The sequence below is a fragment of the Pararge aegeria genome, chromosome 7 (genome assembly GCF_905163445.1).
Source record: "Pararge aegeria chromosome 7, ilParAegt1.1, whole genome shotgun sequence".
NCBI lineage: Eukaryota > Metazoa > Arthropoda > Insecta > Lepidoptera > Nymphalidae > Pararge > Pararge aegeria.
In genome coordinates, this window is record NC_053186.1 from 12,598,804 (window position 1) to 12,617,019 (window position 18,216).

At 35.6% G+C, this 18,216-nt stretch overlaps 2 protein-coding genes across 3 annotated transcripts in view; one reads left to right on the top strand and one right to left on the bottom strand.

Annotated features, from left to right (window-relative positions):
• The first annotated feature begins 1,274 nt into the window (after nt 1–1,274).
• LOC120625100 (protein tumorous imaginal discs, mitochondrial-like) lies at nt 1,275–14,667 on the top strand. Of its 2 annotated transcripts, none has more exons than XM_039892029.1 (10): nt 1,275–1,466; nt 1,650–1,864; nt 2,399–2,629; nt 2,935–3,103; nt 3,786–3,880; nt 4,555–4,713; nt 5,687–5,758; nt 6,671–6,778; nt 6,994–7,099; nt 13,781–14,667. In XM_039892029.1, exons 1-10 carry the CDS (start codon nt 1,295–1,297, stop codon nt 13,921–13,923), a joined length of 1,470 nt encoding a protein of 489 aa, XP_039747963.1. In that variant the 5' UTR covers nt 1,275–1,294; the 3' UTR covers nt 13,924–14,667. The 2 variants fall into 2 exon arrangements, with proteins under 2 accessions (XP_039747963.1, XP_039747962.1); XM_039892028.1 differs by lacking the exon at nt 13,781–14,667 and adding an exon at nt 7,652–9,894.
• Nucleotides 14,668–15,585: 918 nt separating this feature from the next.
• The window catches only part of LOC120625030, a 34,982-nt gene continuing 32,351 nt past the window's right edge, over nt 15,586–18,216 (bottom strand). Inside the window, exons 7-9 of the mRNA XM_039891939.1 lie at nt 17,398–17,474; nt 16,799–16,957; nt 15,586–15,765 (exon numbers count right to left, since the gene is read on the bottom strand). Of these exons, the coding sequence (XP_039747873.1) occupies nt 15,586–15,765; nt 16,799–16,957; nt 17,398–17,474 (416 nt within the window). The remainder of the gene's footprint in view (nt 15,766–16,798; nt 16,958–17,397; nt 17,475–18,216) is intronic.

Sequence of the window (18,216 nt, forward strand, 5' to 3'; positions counted from 1 at the left end):
AGTTAAAAAAAAAACTAAGTTGCATAAGATTTTTTTATACTTTTTTTCAATAAATTCTAATAAATTAAAAGTTTTACTATTAGTCATGTTACTGTTACTGTAGATAATATATTTAATAGCTATCTCATAGGTATTGGGATCAGCAATTAAAAAAATGAATTTAAGCTGAGCCTGGCACTAACGATACATCCAACAATTCAAATGGCAATGGCAATTCCAAAATCTGCTCGTGAATGTCGAAAACGTATGCAGTTTTTAAAACGGCGTCCTGGTGTTCCAAATGGATTAAAATCTAAGGCCCCGTCGCGTCGCGCCGTTTGGAAGTATTGACGGCCGAGTGCTATGGGTTCGATTCACACAACTAGAAAATGTTTGTGTATTGAACATAAATGTTTTTCACTGTCTGATTGATTGTATGATATGTATTATAAGTATTTATGTATATTATTTATAAAAAATTTCATCACTCATCTCAGTACCCACAATACAAGCTACGCTTACTTTTGGGCTAGATGGCGATGTGTGTATTGTCGTAGTATATTTATTTATTTTATTTGTGTGGCATGTTTGGAGTGACTGTCAATGAAAAATCGAAGGCCACGCCAATTGAACGACATCCACTTTTATTTCATTTAGCATTAGCGACAGAACGACAGCGCAGGATAGCAACGTATTCGTAGCGGGTCTTCTTAAGACATTCCTGTACGCAAAAGCGAAGAGTGGCATATAGCCTTGCAGAAAAACTTATATTGGTTGATCCCCAGTAGTGGCAATCTGGGAATTTATAATTTTTTTATTTACTCTAGTCTGCTGGGAGGGTTCAGCCATGGCTACCGACAAAGATGTAGGCGATTTAGTGTTCCTGTCCTATGTCGCGTAGACGCCGATTCTGGGTATGGGTTTAATAAAACTGGCTTACCCCTCCTAACAGGTTAGCCCGTTACCATTTTATTCATCACTCATCATCTACTATACAGCTGGTGAGACTACAGTCAAGTGCACACATCTAGTAGAACAAAAAGAAGAGTGAGAAATTATATTGTTCAAAATTAATAAATTTGTGCTAAATAATTGGTCGGTATCCATTCGGATATATCCATTTTATCCCCGTCTTACTGTTTTGATCTCGTTTGGATGTATCGCCAGTGCTTGGATTACGTGTATACGCACGGAAGTAGTAGCGGCCATAAGAATGACCACACATGTAAAATAGAATAATTTAAGGATAGGGCAGCACTTCATATGTCATTAGGTCTTCGATTTGTCAATTTGACATTTCAGATTTTATTACAATATGGCTCCGACCCGGAGTATTATTGGATTTTTGAATCCAAAAGCTTTTAGTGCGGTTTTCAATAGTAATATATCAAAAACGTCTTGCCGGTTCGTTCACAGATGTAATTGCAATCATTTGCTAGGAAGCCCTGCAATTTCGGTTGCGGCTTTGAGTCCTAAAAATTTCAAAAGTAAGTTCTAACTTTTGCAGCATGTAATCAGTTATTACATCATTTCATCTCAAATCTTCGTTATTACGTTCGCAATTTCATTTGTGTACTGTCTTTGGTCCATAAGTACTGTGAATGAGTTTTAGTTTTTATTAATTTAATCCAAAAGTATCTTGGTATAACATAACCTTAAATGTGTTGTAGATAACTTCGATGGTCTAAGACATCGAAGCTTTCACACTACGAACAGCTTATACTCTAGAATTGATTACTATAAAGTCCTCGGAGTCTCGAAGAATGCGTCTACCAAAGATATCAAGAAAGCCTACTACCAGCTAGCAAAGAAGTATCACCCTGATGCAAATAAATCAGATCCAGAAGCTTCGAAGAAGTTCCAGGAGGTCTCTGAAGCGTACGAGGTAAGTGAAATAAGTAAAAAAATTAAATTATTAATGTATGTAGTCAAATAATATGTCTTAATCAATTGAAGTTATTAAAAAAAAAATAGACCACATAAACTATGCTCAAGGAAAATAGAAAAGAGAGTACACAACTTAACATAATCTTGATGTTATTTGTGTTAGAGTGTTAAGGACACTGATACTAACTTTTTTATCTCATGCAAATAACATAAATGTTTGAAGGCATTATAAATTCTTTCATTGTTCAAAGTGTACTTATTCTATTTAAACAAAAATTTGTCTAGAGTAATTTAATACTTTCATAAAAATATTAAATTGATACTGTAAAGCAATTTTTATGCTGTTCTCATAACATCATTATAAAATTAACTCAATGTCATCAATTACTGGACATATCTAAAGTTGCAGGAGTTCCAATGTCTATGACTCTGAGAAGCTTGTTTTAGTGGCTTTCTTATATGCAGTAAATATGCATAAAAATACTTTTAATATAACATTTTAAAAACTAGGTGTAAATGTATATTTCCACAGATCCTTTCTGATGAAAACAAGCGTAAACAATATGATACATTTGGGACAACATCTGATGACATGGGCATGGGAGGCCCAGGAGGCACAGACGGCTTCACACACCAATGGCAGTATAAGTCCACCATAGACCCTGAGGAGCTGTTCCGCAAGATATTTGGTGACGCTGGTTTCAAAAGTGAGGCATTCAGTGATTTTGCTGAAAGCCAGTTTGGTTTTGGTGCTTCTCAGGAAGTAAGTAAACTTTTACTGTATTAATAATAAATATCATGTACATGTTGAGAAATAACCATCAGGATAGAAAGTGATAACAGAGGGGACCTTGGCATTTTTTAAGTTAAAAGCAGCCTTTGTTAGCGGCCTAGTCCATAGAGTAAAGATTACTATAAGCTCGAGGCAAAAAATTGTTTACTTATTTTGTAACAGTATAATCAACTTAAACCATTATTGTAGGGATATATCTCTTTTTCTAACTGCTGTTACTTATAATGAATCAAAGTATAATTCTGTTGTTTTTTTTAAAAATTATATTTTTGCAGGTTATAGTTAATTTGCGATTCACGGAGGCGGCTCGTGGCGTAAACAAAGACATTAATATAAATATTGTTGACACTTGTCCTAAATGCTTGGGGACTAGATGTGAGGCTGGTACAAAGTCTATCAAGTGCACCTATTGTAATGGCACAGGAATGGAGACATTCTCAAGAGGTATTTATTATTTACCAACATAATGTTTAAATAAATGCTTGCGGTTTGTTTAAGTTTGTTTCGGTTCTGGGAAATTAGTGTGGCAACCATTTGATTCCCCATGGTATAAAATTGTATTCAATGTCCATGTCCAGGATGTAAGCTATCTCCGTGCCATGTTTAGTCAAGATTGGTGGAACAATGGAGACACAGATAGACAAACTTTCACATTTATAATATTAGTATGGATAGCATTGTGTCCTATTGAGAAGTGATTGCAAGATAAAAGCTGGACCTGCCCATGGGTGGTACAACAAGCACCATAATACAGACAGATAATACAGACGCAATCTCATAAACATAGACAAATAACATTAAGCCAAATAAACAAGTGGCTGTTCAGTTTTGTGTGCCTGGTTTTATTTACCTATCTCTATTGAAGAAAAGGCCTCAAGATGATGATGAATTATAAGGGATGATTCATTGTACTTCATACCATCAAAAGAACGCCATTTATTGAAAATAATCCAAATCCTAATTTACTTTGTCTGAGATATCTTTTGGATTAGGGCAAACAAAACAGAAGTAAATCCAAACAAAAAAAGCAGATATATTCAATTATTTTGTAATAGATTATTTGCTGGTAGATTGCTACAACTTTTTTATATGTTATGTAGCTCACTTTTTAATAATTTGATTCCAGGCCCATTTGTAATGCGCTCTACATGTAGACATTGCCATGGAACAAGAATGCTAATTAAGTTTCCTTGTGTTGAGTGTGAAGGAAAGGGACAGTCTGTAAGTAAATGTTTATTTTTATATGTATTGATGATAATTTTAAGAATTTAAACTCACATGGACTGGGTTAGACTTCCTTGGGTTACACAGGTTAGACTTCCTCGGGTTACGGTTAGGCACTTGGATCTCTGCGCCACAGAACAAAAGAAAAAAGGCACTCGACTTGCTTGTAATTCATAAAAAAGTTGCATATAAGACACTTTCATCTTGAATTATTATAGACCTACAAAATGTTGATAATAGACCTCTGCTACTCACATAAAGGACACTTGGAATTTGCATGTGTGCCAAACGAAACTTAAAACATTTGCAGCTAACAAGCGAGACATCAGGTTAAAAATTTGAAAGACAGCTTTATCTCTAATTATATAAATACATAACGACGATAAAAGACACATGGAAGTCGAGTGTGAGGCTTGCTTAACAGACATTCTGATCTCGAATTATAGACATGCAAAATGTTAATAAAAGGCACATGCCACTCAAGTGATTAAATGCTAAACTTGTAACAAAAGGCACTTTTTTCTCTGCTATACGTGCCAAAATTCATAGTAAACATGGACAAAAGGCACTACTCGCTTACTTCCCAACCAGTAATAGTAACTACAAACAGCAGAAGTTTCAGAAGAAGTAGTTAAGTATACTGACTTTAAACAAATGATTTTAAATTACAGGTACAACGCAAAAAAATTACAGTACCGGTCCCAGCTGGCGTAGAAGACGGACAGACAGTTCGTATGTCGGTTGGGAGTTCAGAGATTTTTATCACGTTCAAAGTGGAGAGCTCTAGTTACTTCAAACGGGATGGACCAGATGTTCATACTGATTGCAGTGTGAGAATTTTAATCATTTATCATTAAAATAGAAATATAAGAGAAAAACAGAAAAATTTCTTTCATACTTTAAGGACTACTTTTTATTTGTTGGTCGCCCAGAAGTAGTGGTTTGTACTGCATGGAAACTTAACCTAGAGGTTCCATTACGTTATTCTTCTCTTTTGCACTAATCTTTCACTATTCAGGCTGTTCAGCTATGAAATTTCAGGGAAAACTATACGGGAGGCAAAATTTGTTAACATTTATGGAAGACTTTTCAAAAACTGATTTTTGACAAAGTTAATAATATTATTTGTATGTAATAATATAAATAAATATACTACGACAATACAAACATCGCCATTTAGCCCCAAAGTAAGCGTAGCTTGTGTTATGGGTACTAAGATGACTGATTAATATTTTTATGAAGAATATACATAAATACCTATAATATACAGATAAACACCCAGACACTGAAAAACGTTCATGTTCATCACACAAACATTTTGCAGTTGTGGGAATCGAACCCACGGCTTTGGACTCAGAAAGCAGGATCGCTGCCCACTACGCCAGTCGGCCGTCGATGTATTGCTATTATAACATATTTATTTATTTGTGTTTAATAGTATTGTGTAGTTAAATACATAAACATTCATATATTTATATTTTGCTTGTGATGTTAGGGCTGTATCTGCTATCTTACGGTAAAAACTGTGGCAGTGGTTTACTAAAACACGATTAGGTTTTCTGCCCCTCAGATAAGTCTCAGAGACAGTACATAATGTAACCTCTAAAGCCTGTAAAGTCTTTTTTCAGTTTTCATTGACACGTTGCATATGCACCATCTAATTCCTTTCTTCGATAACTTAAAAATTAAATATTGAGCTTATTGCATTTGTTAAGACAAACGCAATAAGCTCAATACCAACTTTTAATGTGACAAAGTGAGATTAATATTGAAAATGAAATAAAACTAAATTGCCTCTTTCAGATCTCGATATGCCAAGCACTACTGGGTGGTACCGTGAGGATACAGGGGCTGTATGAAGACCATACAATACAGGTGATTTTTAAATATTCGATTTCATATTTAGTAATTAATTAGAAGCAATTTAATTTTTTTGCAATTATTTAGAAACTTCATTGCACACACATTTAATAAAACAGCAAAGAAACAAAATAACAATAAAAAAAACCAAATAAACAGTTTGCGTGTAAAGGCGGTCTTATCGATAAAGCGATCTCTCCCAGACAACCTTTGGCAAGAGGAAATCCGACAGAACGGGATGCCTAATGATTCAGGCAATGTCTATAGAATAAAAACGTTTCACCAACACTTAGGTGATAACTATTTGTGAAAGGTTGATACCTAGGAATCTCCTTCCATTAGGCGTTACTTATTTAGGCATTACCTTGTTCAATGTTAATCTATTTTAACTTGATGCTGAGACAGACTTGCCTTTGTGAAATCATCATAATTATCAGAAGAATGTCACACTGCGGGGCACAAGCCTCTGTGAAGGTCTGAGGGTCTATGGGCAAAGTTTCAACACTGCTCAAACGGAAGGTTGAGAGGGCTTTAGAGATTACTTGGACAGCTTAACATGCCCTGCTTCACAGGGGTGGGTCTGAATTTTCAAACGAGAAATTAACAACAATTTTGGCCTGACTCGGTAATCAAACCCAAGATCTCATTATGCGTTTTTGAACATACTAACAACTTCACCAGGCAGTTTTAGGCAGAATTACTGTAGCTACTTCAACTTCGCAATTGCCTGAGCTATGGCAGTAACGGTTCTTCGACGGATCAATAAATTAGTATACTACTACTACACCTAATATAATGATATACTGCAGTGGCTGGCACAGGGTCTTCGACCAGGGTATGCAAAAAGCAGTAGCAAATAATTTGGGTAGGCAGTGCTTTTGTGCAAATATGAAGTGCACGCCACTGATATACTGTATCTTGTTCCAGATTGTTCCAGGCACATCGTCTCACAGTACGATTAGACTTTCGCGGAAGGGGATGAAACGTGTCAGTCAGCACGGCTACGGCGATCATTACGTCCATGTTAAGATACAGGTGACATACACAAAACCAATACGCAAATGTTTACCACAATTATTAATTTTGTTTTTGAAAAATCGATAGGAAATAGCTAACAGATTATAAGGCTAGGTTTAGAGAATGTAACTTCTTTACGGACCACATCAAACAGTACATTTTTCGATGACTAGTAGGTATATAATGTTTGTTAAGTTTATTTTTCGTGAAAATCTTTATTATATTTTTAAAAGGTACCAAAGTCACTAAGCGAGAAGCAGAAGGCCCTTATTTACGCGTATGCAGAATTGGAAGAGGACACGCCCGGACAAATACACGGAGTTTCTTACGATAGAGATGGTAAGAGAATGTAATATTTGTTATAGACCGTTTATTTATAAAAGTGTACTAATACTTATTATTTAAGAAATTTTTGAAGCCGCTACCGTAACAGTATGATATAAGTCTCTGTTGTCCCATCATAGAAACCAGTAACTCTTTCTCTATGAAGTTCCATAAGAGCCAATGAGTGCGAGTGAGACAGACTTATAAAAATATCTATGACCAGACGAAAATCGCAAAAACTCTTTTCCCCGCATCCTCTTAATATCACCTATATTAATATAGTTATTATTCTGTGGTAGAAAGAAATCTTGCTCTTACATAAAATTCTGTTTTAATCGGATGAATAAATGGATTATAACATTCATATTACAAATAATTTCGACGAGTGGCATACCATCCTAATCAGTTAGACGGATGTAATGTTGCTTAGTTTTATCTGCCGATTTCTTTCGGTTTCGATGGTCTCTCTGTTACAGAGTTTACTGATGTTGCCACTTCCAAAACTCTTCCACCACCGTGTAGCTTACATATAGTGGATGTAATTAAATTTTTTGTAAAATTTTGCAGCAACTACACAAAAAAGCGGTAGTCCAAAAGACACCCAAACAATTCACGAGGCAAATCGCGAATCCGACGCACGGGATAAACCAGTGTGGACTTTCTTAGATAGCATGTTTGACGCTTTCGAGAGGAACAGAGCTACGTTTCTCATAGGATTTTTCTCCTCTATTATTGCCTTTTTAATTTTTGCTTCGAACGATATTAATGATAGAGCCGGAATGCAAAGGTATCTTGATGAGAGTGATAGGACTCATAAAGATGAGCGATATAGGGATGTGCCTATGGGGTATAGCGACACGATTCGCAAACAGAGAGAACAGAATCCTGAGTTATACGAGGCTTGAATAGTGTCAGGGAACTGTTATAACACTACACCCAGCATTAAGCTACGCGACGAGTGTCGAGTGAGTTCAAATCGTGTTAATTTTTACGACTACTAGATACCATACAAACAACACTAGTCGCTACGTAGCGTATTTCAGATAATAGAGAAGTAAGATTTTATCTTCTATTCCTATTAAAAAGGTGTAATCAATTATATCCCAATTCACATAGTTATTGTTTTAATCTTATGTGGCAAGAATTATTAATAATCGACCGCGCGATTATAAGTCAAAAAAAAACTAATTTTCATAAATTCCCTGCGATGCGTAACTTAAAGTGAGAGTCTATAGAAGTTACAAGTGCAAATGATTGAATTGAACAATGAAATTATAATGAAACAAAAATAATTACTTACAAACCAAATGGTTATCCCATTAAATTCTCACCAAATGTTGAGTCCATTATTGCTTTAATATCCCCTCGTTTGATTGGCTGATACTGCCCCTGTGATTTTGTGATCTAGCACAATCCTGCAGAATTCACGAGACTATTTGCGAGACCTAAAACTAAATTAAGTTTTAAGTTCGAACTAGAAGGTAGCCATTGCGCCATCCTAAACGAGAGATTCATGTAAAATATCAAAAATGCCTCTTAAGACGACGTGATAAAAATGCAAACAAACTTTCCCGTGAACTGCTTACGATAGATCTGTGATGTGCTTATATCAGAGAATCTTATTGATTTCATAGGTTAAATTTCTCAAACCCAAAGATAAACTACATTTTCGCATACTTAAAAAGAAATTAGAAGGAATAAATACTAAGTCAGCTTAAAAATTTGCATTATTTTAAAACATCGGTCACTTTTAGTTGTTGATAGACTGGACATTTAACAAAACAAGAATTTATCTATAATGATTAATGCTCAGAGTTGTATAGATTAACGATCGGTTAAAAAACCACGCAATCACATCAAATAGCCAGATTGATTCACCGTTATCCGTAACGTTGTCCTTTTCTTTCACATGCAACGCTTGTTTACATTCTTTATGACGTCTTATTATAATAAGGTATGGATATTTCATTATTATGAGATCATAAGTAGGTTCGATTTGATGCTAGACCTATCGTAAACTTATCAAAATGTATTTATCTACTCCCATTTATCTTATTTCCAACAATAAAACACCCAACAAACATAATATCATCCAAGCGTATGATATAATGTTGAACTAAATTTCATAATAACACTGCTTTGTTACTTTTTCGATCTTTCGGTGTAAAGAAGGGGTGTGGGTGGTCTACATGAATTTCAAGAAAATAACATATTAATAAATAAATATTGTCATTCACGCACGTATCACAACCGGATCGCTGCAAGGTTACTAGGACTGGCTGTTTTAATGTTAAAGTAACTGTTTCCGAATCTTTTTAGAGGATTTATATTATGGATAAAGTCTTTTATCATGTATGCAACTGTTGATTATAATTAGGTATTAAAACACTCATGTGATACTATTAACACACTGGGTGATAAACCTACCTTCTTGTTTTAATTATTATAAAACAGTTGCATAAATAACTATTAAATATTCGAATGCACAAATGGCAATATTTGATTATATGGGACGGTATCTTATCTTTAATCCGTACAAAAGTGCTATTGTACATAAGTAGTTTAAGTAAGGCATATAATGCATTTCAACATTTTGATTTAAGCATGAACATAAACCTCCTCTGATAAGGGGTTCCGTTGAGTATATGGACATTTTTGTTGCAATTTAACGACTGTTTTTAGTTAACGAATTTAGAAGGCTTGTTAGTTAATCCGTTAGGATATAGTATGATGGTTCTTGATCGATGTATTTATTTGATTGTAAAGATGTAAATAACTATCGGTAATATATGAAAATTTTGAACATTCAAGTGTTGTTTTATTTGCAAATTCCTTTACAAATCCCCTTACACCATCATGCTGTAGCTTAACAGGGTTTTGAACGTTTATAATGTTAAGACTTGTGTTTTTAATACAAGTAAGCTTTTTACTGCGATTTCACTTGACGGTAGGTGATGGCAATTCTAAGATGGACGCAGGCTAACTGTGAAGGGGTATGGCCACAGGGTACTTGATTTGAGTCCAATTAAACAGACAATGAAAAATACCTTCTCAAAAAGATTTGAAATCCTGAGGGTAGGTAATGTTTTTATGCATGTATGAAGTGCACAGTGTATCATCCGCGCGATGGTGGTCGAACATTGTCACCGTGTAGGTATAGCGGTTCCTAAACCCAGAGGTTGGGTCTCTATAGGCTTTTGTAGAATGCTATGGCTTGAGGCTTCGATGGTAGGATTGTAACAAGACGTGGCCAAAGGTTACCCGCACACAGTCAATATTATTGACAATATTTTCTACACATACTTCAACTACAATACACACAGGCAATATAATTGTCAATGTGCAGAATATTGTCAGTAATGTCGAAGTTTGTGCCGGTAGCCATTGACTAGTTGAATGAATGAATGAATACACTTTTATTGTACACCACATAAACAGAAATATTTAAAATAAAAATTTAACAAAACGTATACAATTTGGCGGCCTTATCGCTACATAGCGATCTCTTCCAGGCAACCAAAGGCGTAAAACACAGATCAAAAAGAGAGGTAGGCGGTGCATATAAATAAACATATATTTGCATATATACAAATATATGCAAATATACCTATATATATATACCTGTAATATGTATGTATGTATACATACATACATATTATACCTGTAATATGTATGTATGTATGTATACATATAATAAATTTAAAATATAATATATAGATACCGATAACTAATATAAGTTGTTAGCAATTGAGGTGATAAAAGCTGACATTCTGCTCAGCCTCTACGTATTATCTAATACCTGCGATTATAGTTAATGTAGTTCTCAGTATAGAGTATAAAAAGCCATCTTGACGCGATGTCAGCATGTACGCACCAAAATTGCGTACACGCTGCCATCTATGAAAGGAAATGCGAATTAATTCTAAGTCCAGAAAAAATAGTTTGGCTGGCAAAAAAATTATTAAGCTGGTAAAACTTACCAAACAGTTTATGACCTGTCTTTAACACCAAAAGACGCTTAGCCGAAGCTGCCTTTAAAAATCGATTTATGGCTTATTTTATTAATTCATAATTAGGCTCTTGGTAACTTTTGGTCTGGTGGTCAAACTTCGAACCTCCCAGTTTTATTTCTAAATGACTAGTACGGCTAATAAACTACTGTAGCTCCAGTAGTTTATTGAAGCTCTAAGAGCAATCAAAGAGAAAAATCAGTTGCGGTACCTACTCGTCGCCAGTAAGACGGCGCGGCGACCTGGTTTTTTATTGCTTTAACTTTGATGATAGAATGGATCTTTACCAATTTAAAGATCCATTCTAATTTATTAATTTCAAGAGTTTTTTAATGATTGAAGAGTATCGATATGTTTGATGTATAAGATATGAGACATTATTTAACAAATTGTCTATGGAAAAAACACGAAAAAAAATGTCTCGAAAAGTAATGAAAATTAGCAAATTTTTTTTTAATTCCCTATTCTCATTCTGACAAGAGACCCGTGCCCTGTAGAGATCGGGGTAAAAGGTTGATAATGATGAAGAAAATCTAACTCGATCTCATACCTACTAACAAAAAAATATTATCTACTAATGGCTATTTCAAGTAGTAAACTCTTAATTTTGCTTCTCGTAGGTGACAAAATATAAAGGAACAAGCACTTTAGTAAGTTGCAAGATATATACGCACAATGTGAGTTTGGCACGCATTTTCCTAGTCAGTTCCGTAGATGTGGCGTTTTATACTGATCACATATTACGGACAAACAGCAGAATTAAATAGATTAAATGGTCGTCGGCCAAAAGAGTTTCTCGCATGAGCGCCATATAAAACGTGCCCCTTAAACGTGTCCCTAAAACGTGACCCTATATGTATTTAAATAATAAAAAAAAAACAACGATAAGCGAGCGCCAGAAGGCGGCCCAGCTCATGACACCATCGACAGGTTCCTACAATCTGAATAAAATTACATACTCAACATTTACCATTATTCGTTGCGTTCGGCGTGAGCGAAGCGTTGTCCGAAATGTGCGATCAGCATTATAGTATAAAGTTATACTGAATTGATGACCTTTATCCACTTGTATTTGCTTAGGATAGCCCTTATTTGTAATGTATAATACCCTAACTTTAGAATGTGATTATAACTTTTAAGCTCATGTTTATTAGTAACATAATATTTGTGATAAAACTTACCAAATTGTAAATATACAACATTACCTATTTTAAGCCAGTAACAAATTAACATAAATTTAAAGTAATGACTATATCGAGTTGTATTTGCTTAAGATAGCCTCAATTTGTAATTTATAATACCTCAAATTTAGGATTGAATCATAACACATTTACCTTTGAATTCACGTTTATTAGTCATATAGTGGTTAAGAAACTGGCCAAATGGTAATGAATTAACCTTATCTATTTAAAGCCAGTTAATAAATTGCAATAGATATCACAATTCTGTTGTTTGAACCGATAGAAATGTTGTTTCTTTTGTTGCAGTCCTTTTTCATGGTTTAATAAAAAATAACAGAAAGTTCTCGGCCTGTATTTGTTTACATTAAAACTAAACACACACACAATAAAAAACTTTGGTTCTAAGACTTTTTTTTTAACTCGATAATATGTAAATTATGAAATATACAATATTTTACATCCATACTCAACTTGTTACTACTCTGTAATGTGATATCTGTACAACTGTATCGTGTAGTTAATGACCCAACTACGCGACGTTGTCGAATTACATATGTTTAGTTTCATATTGTAATATCACTTTTCAGAAATAATACGAGTTTTTTTTTTATTAAATTATTATTAATAATGAATTTCAAAAATTTTGAAATTATAGGAACTACAAGGCGAAGAGCTTTCTGGCATTTTATTTTACTCTGAATATTTAAAAAAAAAAATTGTTGTCATTGAAGTACTGTATAGAGTTGTCTGTAGTAAAATAGTTTGGATCTAAATAAAAGTACGTACGTTCGTACAGAAATAATGGAGAGTATTCATAGGTGGGGTATACTCTATACCTTTCATTTTCTTCCAGCCGTCCGCGATTATCTTTTACTGTATTATACCATAGTCGCTAGATTGCGCATACCCAAATCCATATGTAAAAGCCAAATTCAATTTTTACTTTTCGCCTGTACCACGGAGAACGCGTTTAGGAATCGTTTCAGGTCGTATCATTAAGATTTAAAAGTCGTTACCTACTAGTTAGTTGGCTGGGATAGGACTTTAACTACATTTTTGGTGGAAGGAGTTTGAATCCCAGCACGCACCTCTAACTTTTCTTCAATTCCATTTCGTAGAGTTTTAACGAGTTACTGCAAAACACACATTTCGTTGAATACTTTGTAAAAACATTAATTTAACACGTATTAATTTTTTATTTTTTCTAAATGCATATAAAAATTACGGTACCAACAGGGTTTGAACCTACGACTCCGGCAATCGCGACCTGAGTTCTTCAACCATTAAGCTACGGTACTCCTACCACCAATGCCGAACTATAAGACGATAAGAAGGCACATGCTAATTTCGGCATCTGTGGTACGAGAGATGTTTACGCATTTAAAAAATATATAAAATTTATATTTCCTCCCAATGATAAAAACACTTGGGGGAAAAAGTGTAATTGAATATATTATGTAAACATTAATAATTCCTTAATCCATTGTAATAATATTTTTGCACAGGTAACAAAGTCTCCATTTCCGAGCCTCAGAATTTAGTGGACGCTGTGAAAGAAGCGCTCAAGGCAAAAAAAAATATTGAAGGCACCACGACTGAGCCCCCGGAAGACGACGATATGAAGGAATCCAAGCGCAGCAAGGGATAAAATACTAGTATATCCAACAGTTTGACTAACATACAGTTTGGGTAATATGGCAAGATATTATGTCCTCTCCTTAAACGCATGAACTTACTAATGCGTGTCACCAATTAATATTCAGACACGTGACGGGTAAAACAATGAATAGTTGACGTCTGATAATTGGCATAGTTTTTCATTGTCTGCTTTAGAAATCTTTGTGCCTAAGGTTAAACAGGTGCTCGAACATGTTTATTGTCCATATTCCCTTAACAAGTTAAAATGTAATCGAAAACAAATGATGTATTCGTGAAAAACGTAGAAGAGAATATTCAAGAAAAACATGCACATAATTACAGTACACATCGTGCTACGAACTGTATGATTACTAAACTGTTATTCCAGTTTTCAATATTAGCTTTTGCAATACATTGAAATTTTGCATAGCACAATATTAATTAGAAAATATTCCAATACATTACAATCATAATGTATTATTTTTAATTTTTTTGTTGTTGTTCAATTTGCCTTTTATTTCACACATGTGATTTTTTTTCTATTTTGTTACAATACTGTGATATGAATTAGTTGGACAAAGATTAGTTTACCTATTAGACTTAACTGGTTATTAGATTTCATGTGAAACAACAAATTATTATTAATGTATACTTCTTGATTTATAACTGTTATTTTACTTCGACGCATAGTAAATAACAATGTACATAGCCGTTGACTAGTTAGTAGGAAGTGGTAAATAAATAATAACATATAGTTTTGGTTCTTTTATTTTTTATATCATAATCATCATCATCATCATCAGTGGCGTGCACTTCATACATGCACAAAAGCACTGCCTACCCTATAAGTTATACATAGCTCGTATACGAGGAGGATTTTCGCCATTCTATGCAATTTTCCTGCTGTATGCATTCCCTGGTAAGGAAGCCAGTGCACGCCACTGATCATCATCATATGAACCCTAGTTAGGGCACGGGTCTTCTCCCATAATGAGAAGGGGTTAAGGCCGTAGTCCACCACGCTGGCCCAGGGCGGATTGGTGGACTTCAAATACCTTTGAAAACATTAAGGAGAATTCCCAAGCATGCAGTTTTCCTCACGAGTTTTACTTCACCGTTGAAGCAAGTAATATTTTAATTTCTAAAAACGCACATAACTTTGAAAATTGACAGGTGCGTGCCGGATTCGAACTCGCCCCCCGGGTGTGTCGAAAGTCGAAGTCCTACCCACTGGACTATTACCGCTTAACACATTTTTTTATACAGTCGCTTTTTTATATATTAACTATATTTACACATTTTTTTATTTGTAACATTGTCAATGTTTGCATTTAGGTACTAGGTTAACACAGACTTAAGGAAATTATTTGCAGTCAGACCGACAAAAATGTTTCATGAAAACTTTGACGGCCGACTGGCGCAGTGGGCGACCCTGCTTTCTGAGTCCTTGGCCGTGGGTTCGATTCCCACAACTGGAAAATGTTTGTGTGATGAACATGATTGTTTTTCAGTGTCTGGGTATTTATCTGTATATTATAAGTATTTATATGTATTATATTCATAAAAGTATTCAACAGCTATCTTAGTACCCACACAAGCTACGCTTACTTTGGGGCTATATGTGTGTATTGTCGTAGTGTATTTATTATTATTATTATATTTAAACACTTGGCTATTTCTTCGTTGTTTTAACGCAATCTTCGCAGTCGTCCGTTTCAAACAAGCGGTGGGTTTGAGACAAGCAGCCAAACAATGAACTGCCGCTTCGGCGTAGCGTAGCGAGTGAACATGCAAGCAAGCACATCGCGCCTTCGACGTAGAAGCCGTAGAATATCCTCACGTAGCCTTCAACCTGCGGAAGTTATTTTGCCTTCTTAATATCCTCCTTATTGTACATCAACCCGAACTGGGCCAGCGTGGTGGACAACGGCCTAAGCCCTTGTGTGGCCCCCTTCTTATTATGGAAAGAGACCCGTGCCTAATAGTTGGCCGGTAATAGGTTGATTTTATGATGATCCCCATAATTTTATGGGCTAACATCTTTAATATTACAGTAATTAGGCACAAAGAAAAATCCGCAGATGTTTTTTTATTCGTTTCGTAAAACTACGTAGGGCGTGCAAGGAACACGTAATAACTACTAAATGCCGCCCTTTCTTACAAAGTAGGTACAAAAAAAAACAGACGGACAAGCGCAATCTTGCCATATAATGGAATAATAGTAATTATAAAATAGAGAATAAATTTGTGACAAACAGCAAACTAAAGAAGTTTAAAAAGCCAAAAGTAATAAAATATGTAGTCGTTACCATCAGCATCGTCAACCCATTACCGGCCCACTGCAGGGCATGGGTCTGCTTTTAGAATGAGTAAGGCCTTAGTCCACCAGCCCTTGGCGCTGCCCAAGAGCAGATTGGTATACTTCACACACCTTTTAAATAATAATAAATAATAAATAATAAATATACTATGACAATACACACATCGCCACCTAGCCCCAAAGTAAGCGTAGCTTGTGTTATGGGTACTAAGATGACTGATGAATATTTTTATGAATTATAAACATCCAGACACTGAAAAACACTTATGCTCATCACACAAACATTTTTCAGTTGTGGGAATCAAACCCACGGCCTTGGACTCAGAAAGCAGGGTCGCTGCCCACTGCGCCAGTCGGCCGTCGGAAGTCTTTGAGAAGGAAAGGAATCTCAGGCATGCAGGTTTCTTCACGATGTTTCCCTTCACCGTTGAAGCTAGAGATATTTTAATTGCTCAAAACGCTCGTCAACCTCTGCCCCCGATAGTGGAGACCAAGTCCTACTCACTGGGCTACCACCGCTCCAAATATGTAGTACCTATGATTAATTACCAAACCAACGACTTACGTGTTCCAAGCCTCCAGTAGTGGTAAACTCCAGGGGGAACATGAATGTCTCGAAGGGAGATTTGTTGCGCAGCACACCAAACGACACCACCCCGAGTGTGTAGTAGGTGACCGTTGCCAGTGGGATGCAATGACCGGCACCTAACACTCCACAACAATACTGTAGAAATGGAATGATACGTTAATTTAGGTAAGTACTCAAGTGCGAGATCAGTAAGGCGAAGATTAGTTAGGTAGGTACTATCTTTTGAATTATTTTTTGTTCCCCACACGTTAAACCTTGACTACAATATCGGGGGATATGGCAGTTATTTGAAACCCATATCCCCTAATCTGTTTCTACGCGACATCGTATCGGAATGCTAAATCACTTGGCGTTACATCGTTGTCGGTAGGGTAGTAACCAATCACAGCTAAAGCCAGGCGGGACGAGCGAAACGGTCCTCCCTCTTAATTCAAAATTAAACCCAGGTATAATAGTTCATAATGGCTTGTTAGACAAAACACCACACCTAATAGGTAAAAGTAAAACCAAGATGTGGGCTTTTTATGGCAGTGGACCTATCGTAGTAGATCCCTCACGTAAAAATATTTACTTACACCGATAGTTTTTCGTGTATTCCACTTAGACGATTTTAATGGTGATAATTCCGGATTTCTGCTGATGTATTGGCTATCTGAAAATAAAATTTGTTCTTCACTTCACTAGCTGCTATTACACGTAGTGGTAAGTTAAATTTGCAGCCTTAAATAGTGGAAGGCATGATTTATTATTTATTGGCCATAAGTGGTTTCCAAGCGGCGTATTGTACCGGAATACGAAACCGCTTGGCGGAACGTCTTCGTCGGTAGTGTGGTTGAAGCCTCCCACCAGATCAGACCTGATAGTGTTCAGAAATTATAAATCTCCTGATTGCCCTTTCTGGGGATCGAACCCAGACTGAAGAAAATTCCGAAATTATATTACATTCCAAAATCCCTCCTTGCTGGGGACTTAGAAGCACTGTTATACACACAGCACTCACCACTGCGTCACGGAGGTCGGCAAAAAAAGTTGTGATGGGAAGAAAAGTTAATAAGCAAAATAGGACACAAAAAATACAGCAATTTATTTAAAGTGTTTCATTGAGATTCCAAGTTTACAAAACCACAACAGCTTGTGCCGCATCTTTTTTTGCAGTCACAGGCGTTGCCGACGCGAAGTTCCACTCGATACGCTAATTAGTAGATAACTCGGTTTCTTATTACGATAGATGTTATTGAACCAATAGGTTTATAGTAGTTTATGCATAAAGTATGGTTATATTTCATTTTCTTAAAAATCGGCTTCGACTGGAAGCCGATTTAGGCTACGCTAAGGAAGCCGAGTGTCATACGCGTTTCCTGCGATTTTCAACACACTTGTGAGGAAAAAAAGGA

Coding starts and splice junctions, on each gene's coding strand:
- LOC120625100 (XM_039892028.1), top strand. CDS start 1,295: ATGGCTCCGACCCGGAGTATTATTGGATTTTTGAATCCAAAAGCTTTT. Junction 1,467..1,649: donor GAGTCCTAAAAATTTCAAAA/GTAAGTTCTAAC, acceptor AATGTGTTGTAG/ATAACTTCGATGGTCTAAGA. Junction 7,100..7,651: donor AGTTTCTTACGATAGAGATG/GTAAGAGAATGT, acceptor AAAATTTTGCAG/CAACTACACAAAAAAGCGGT.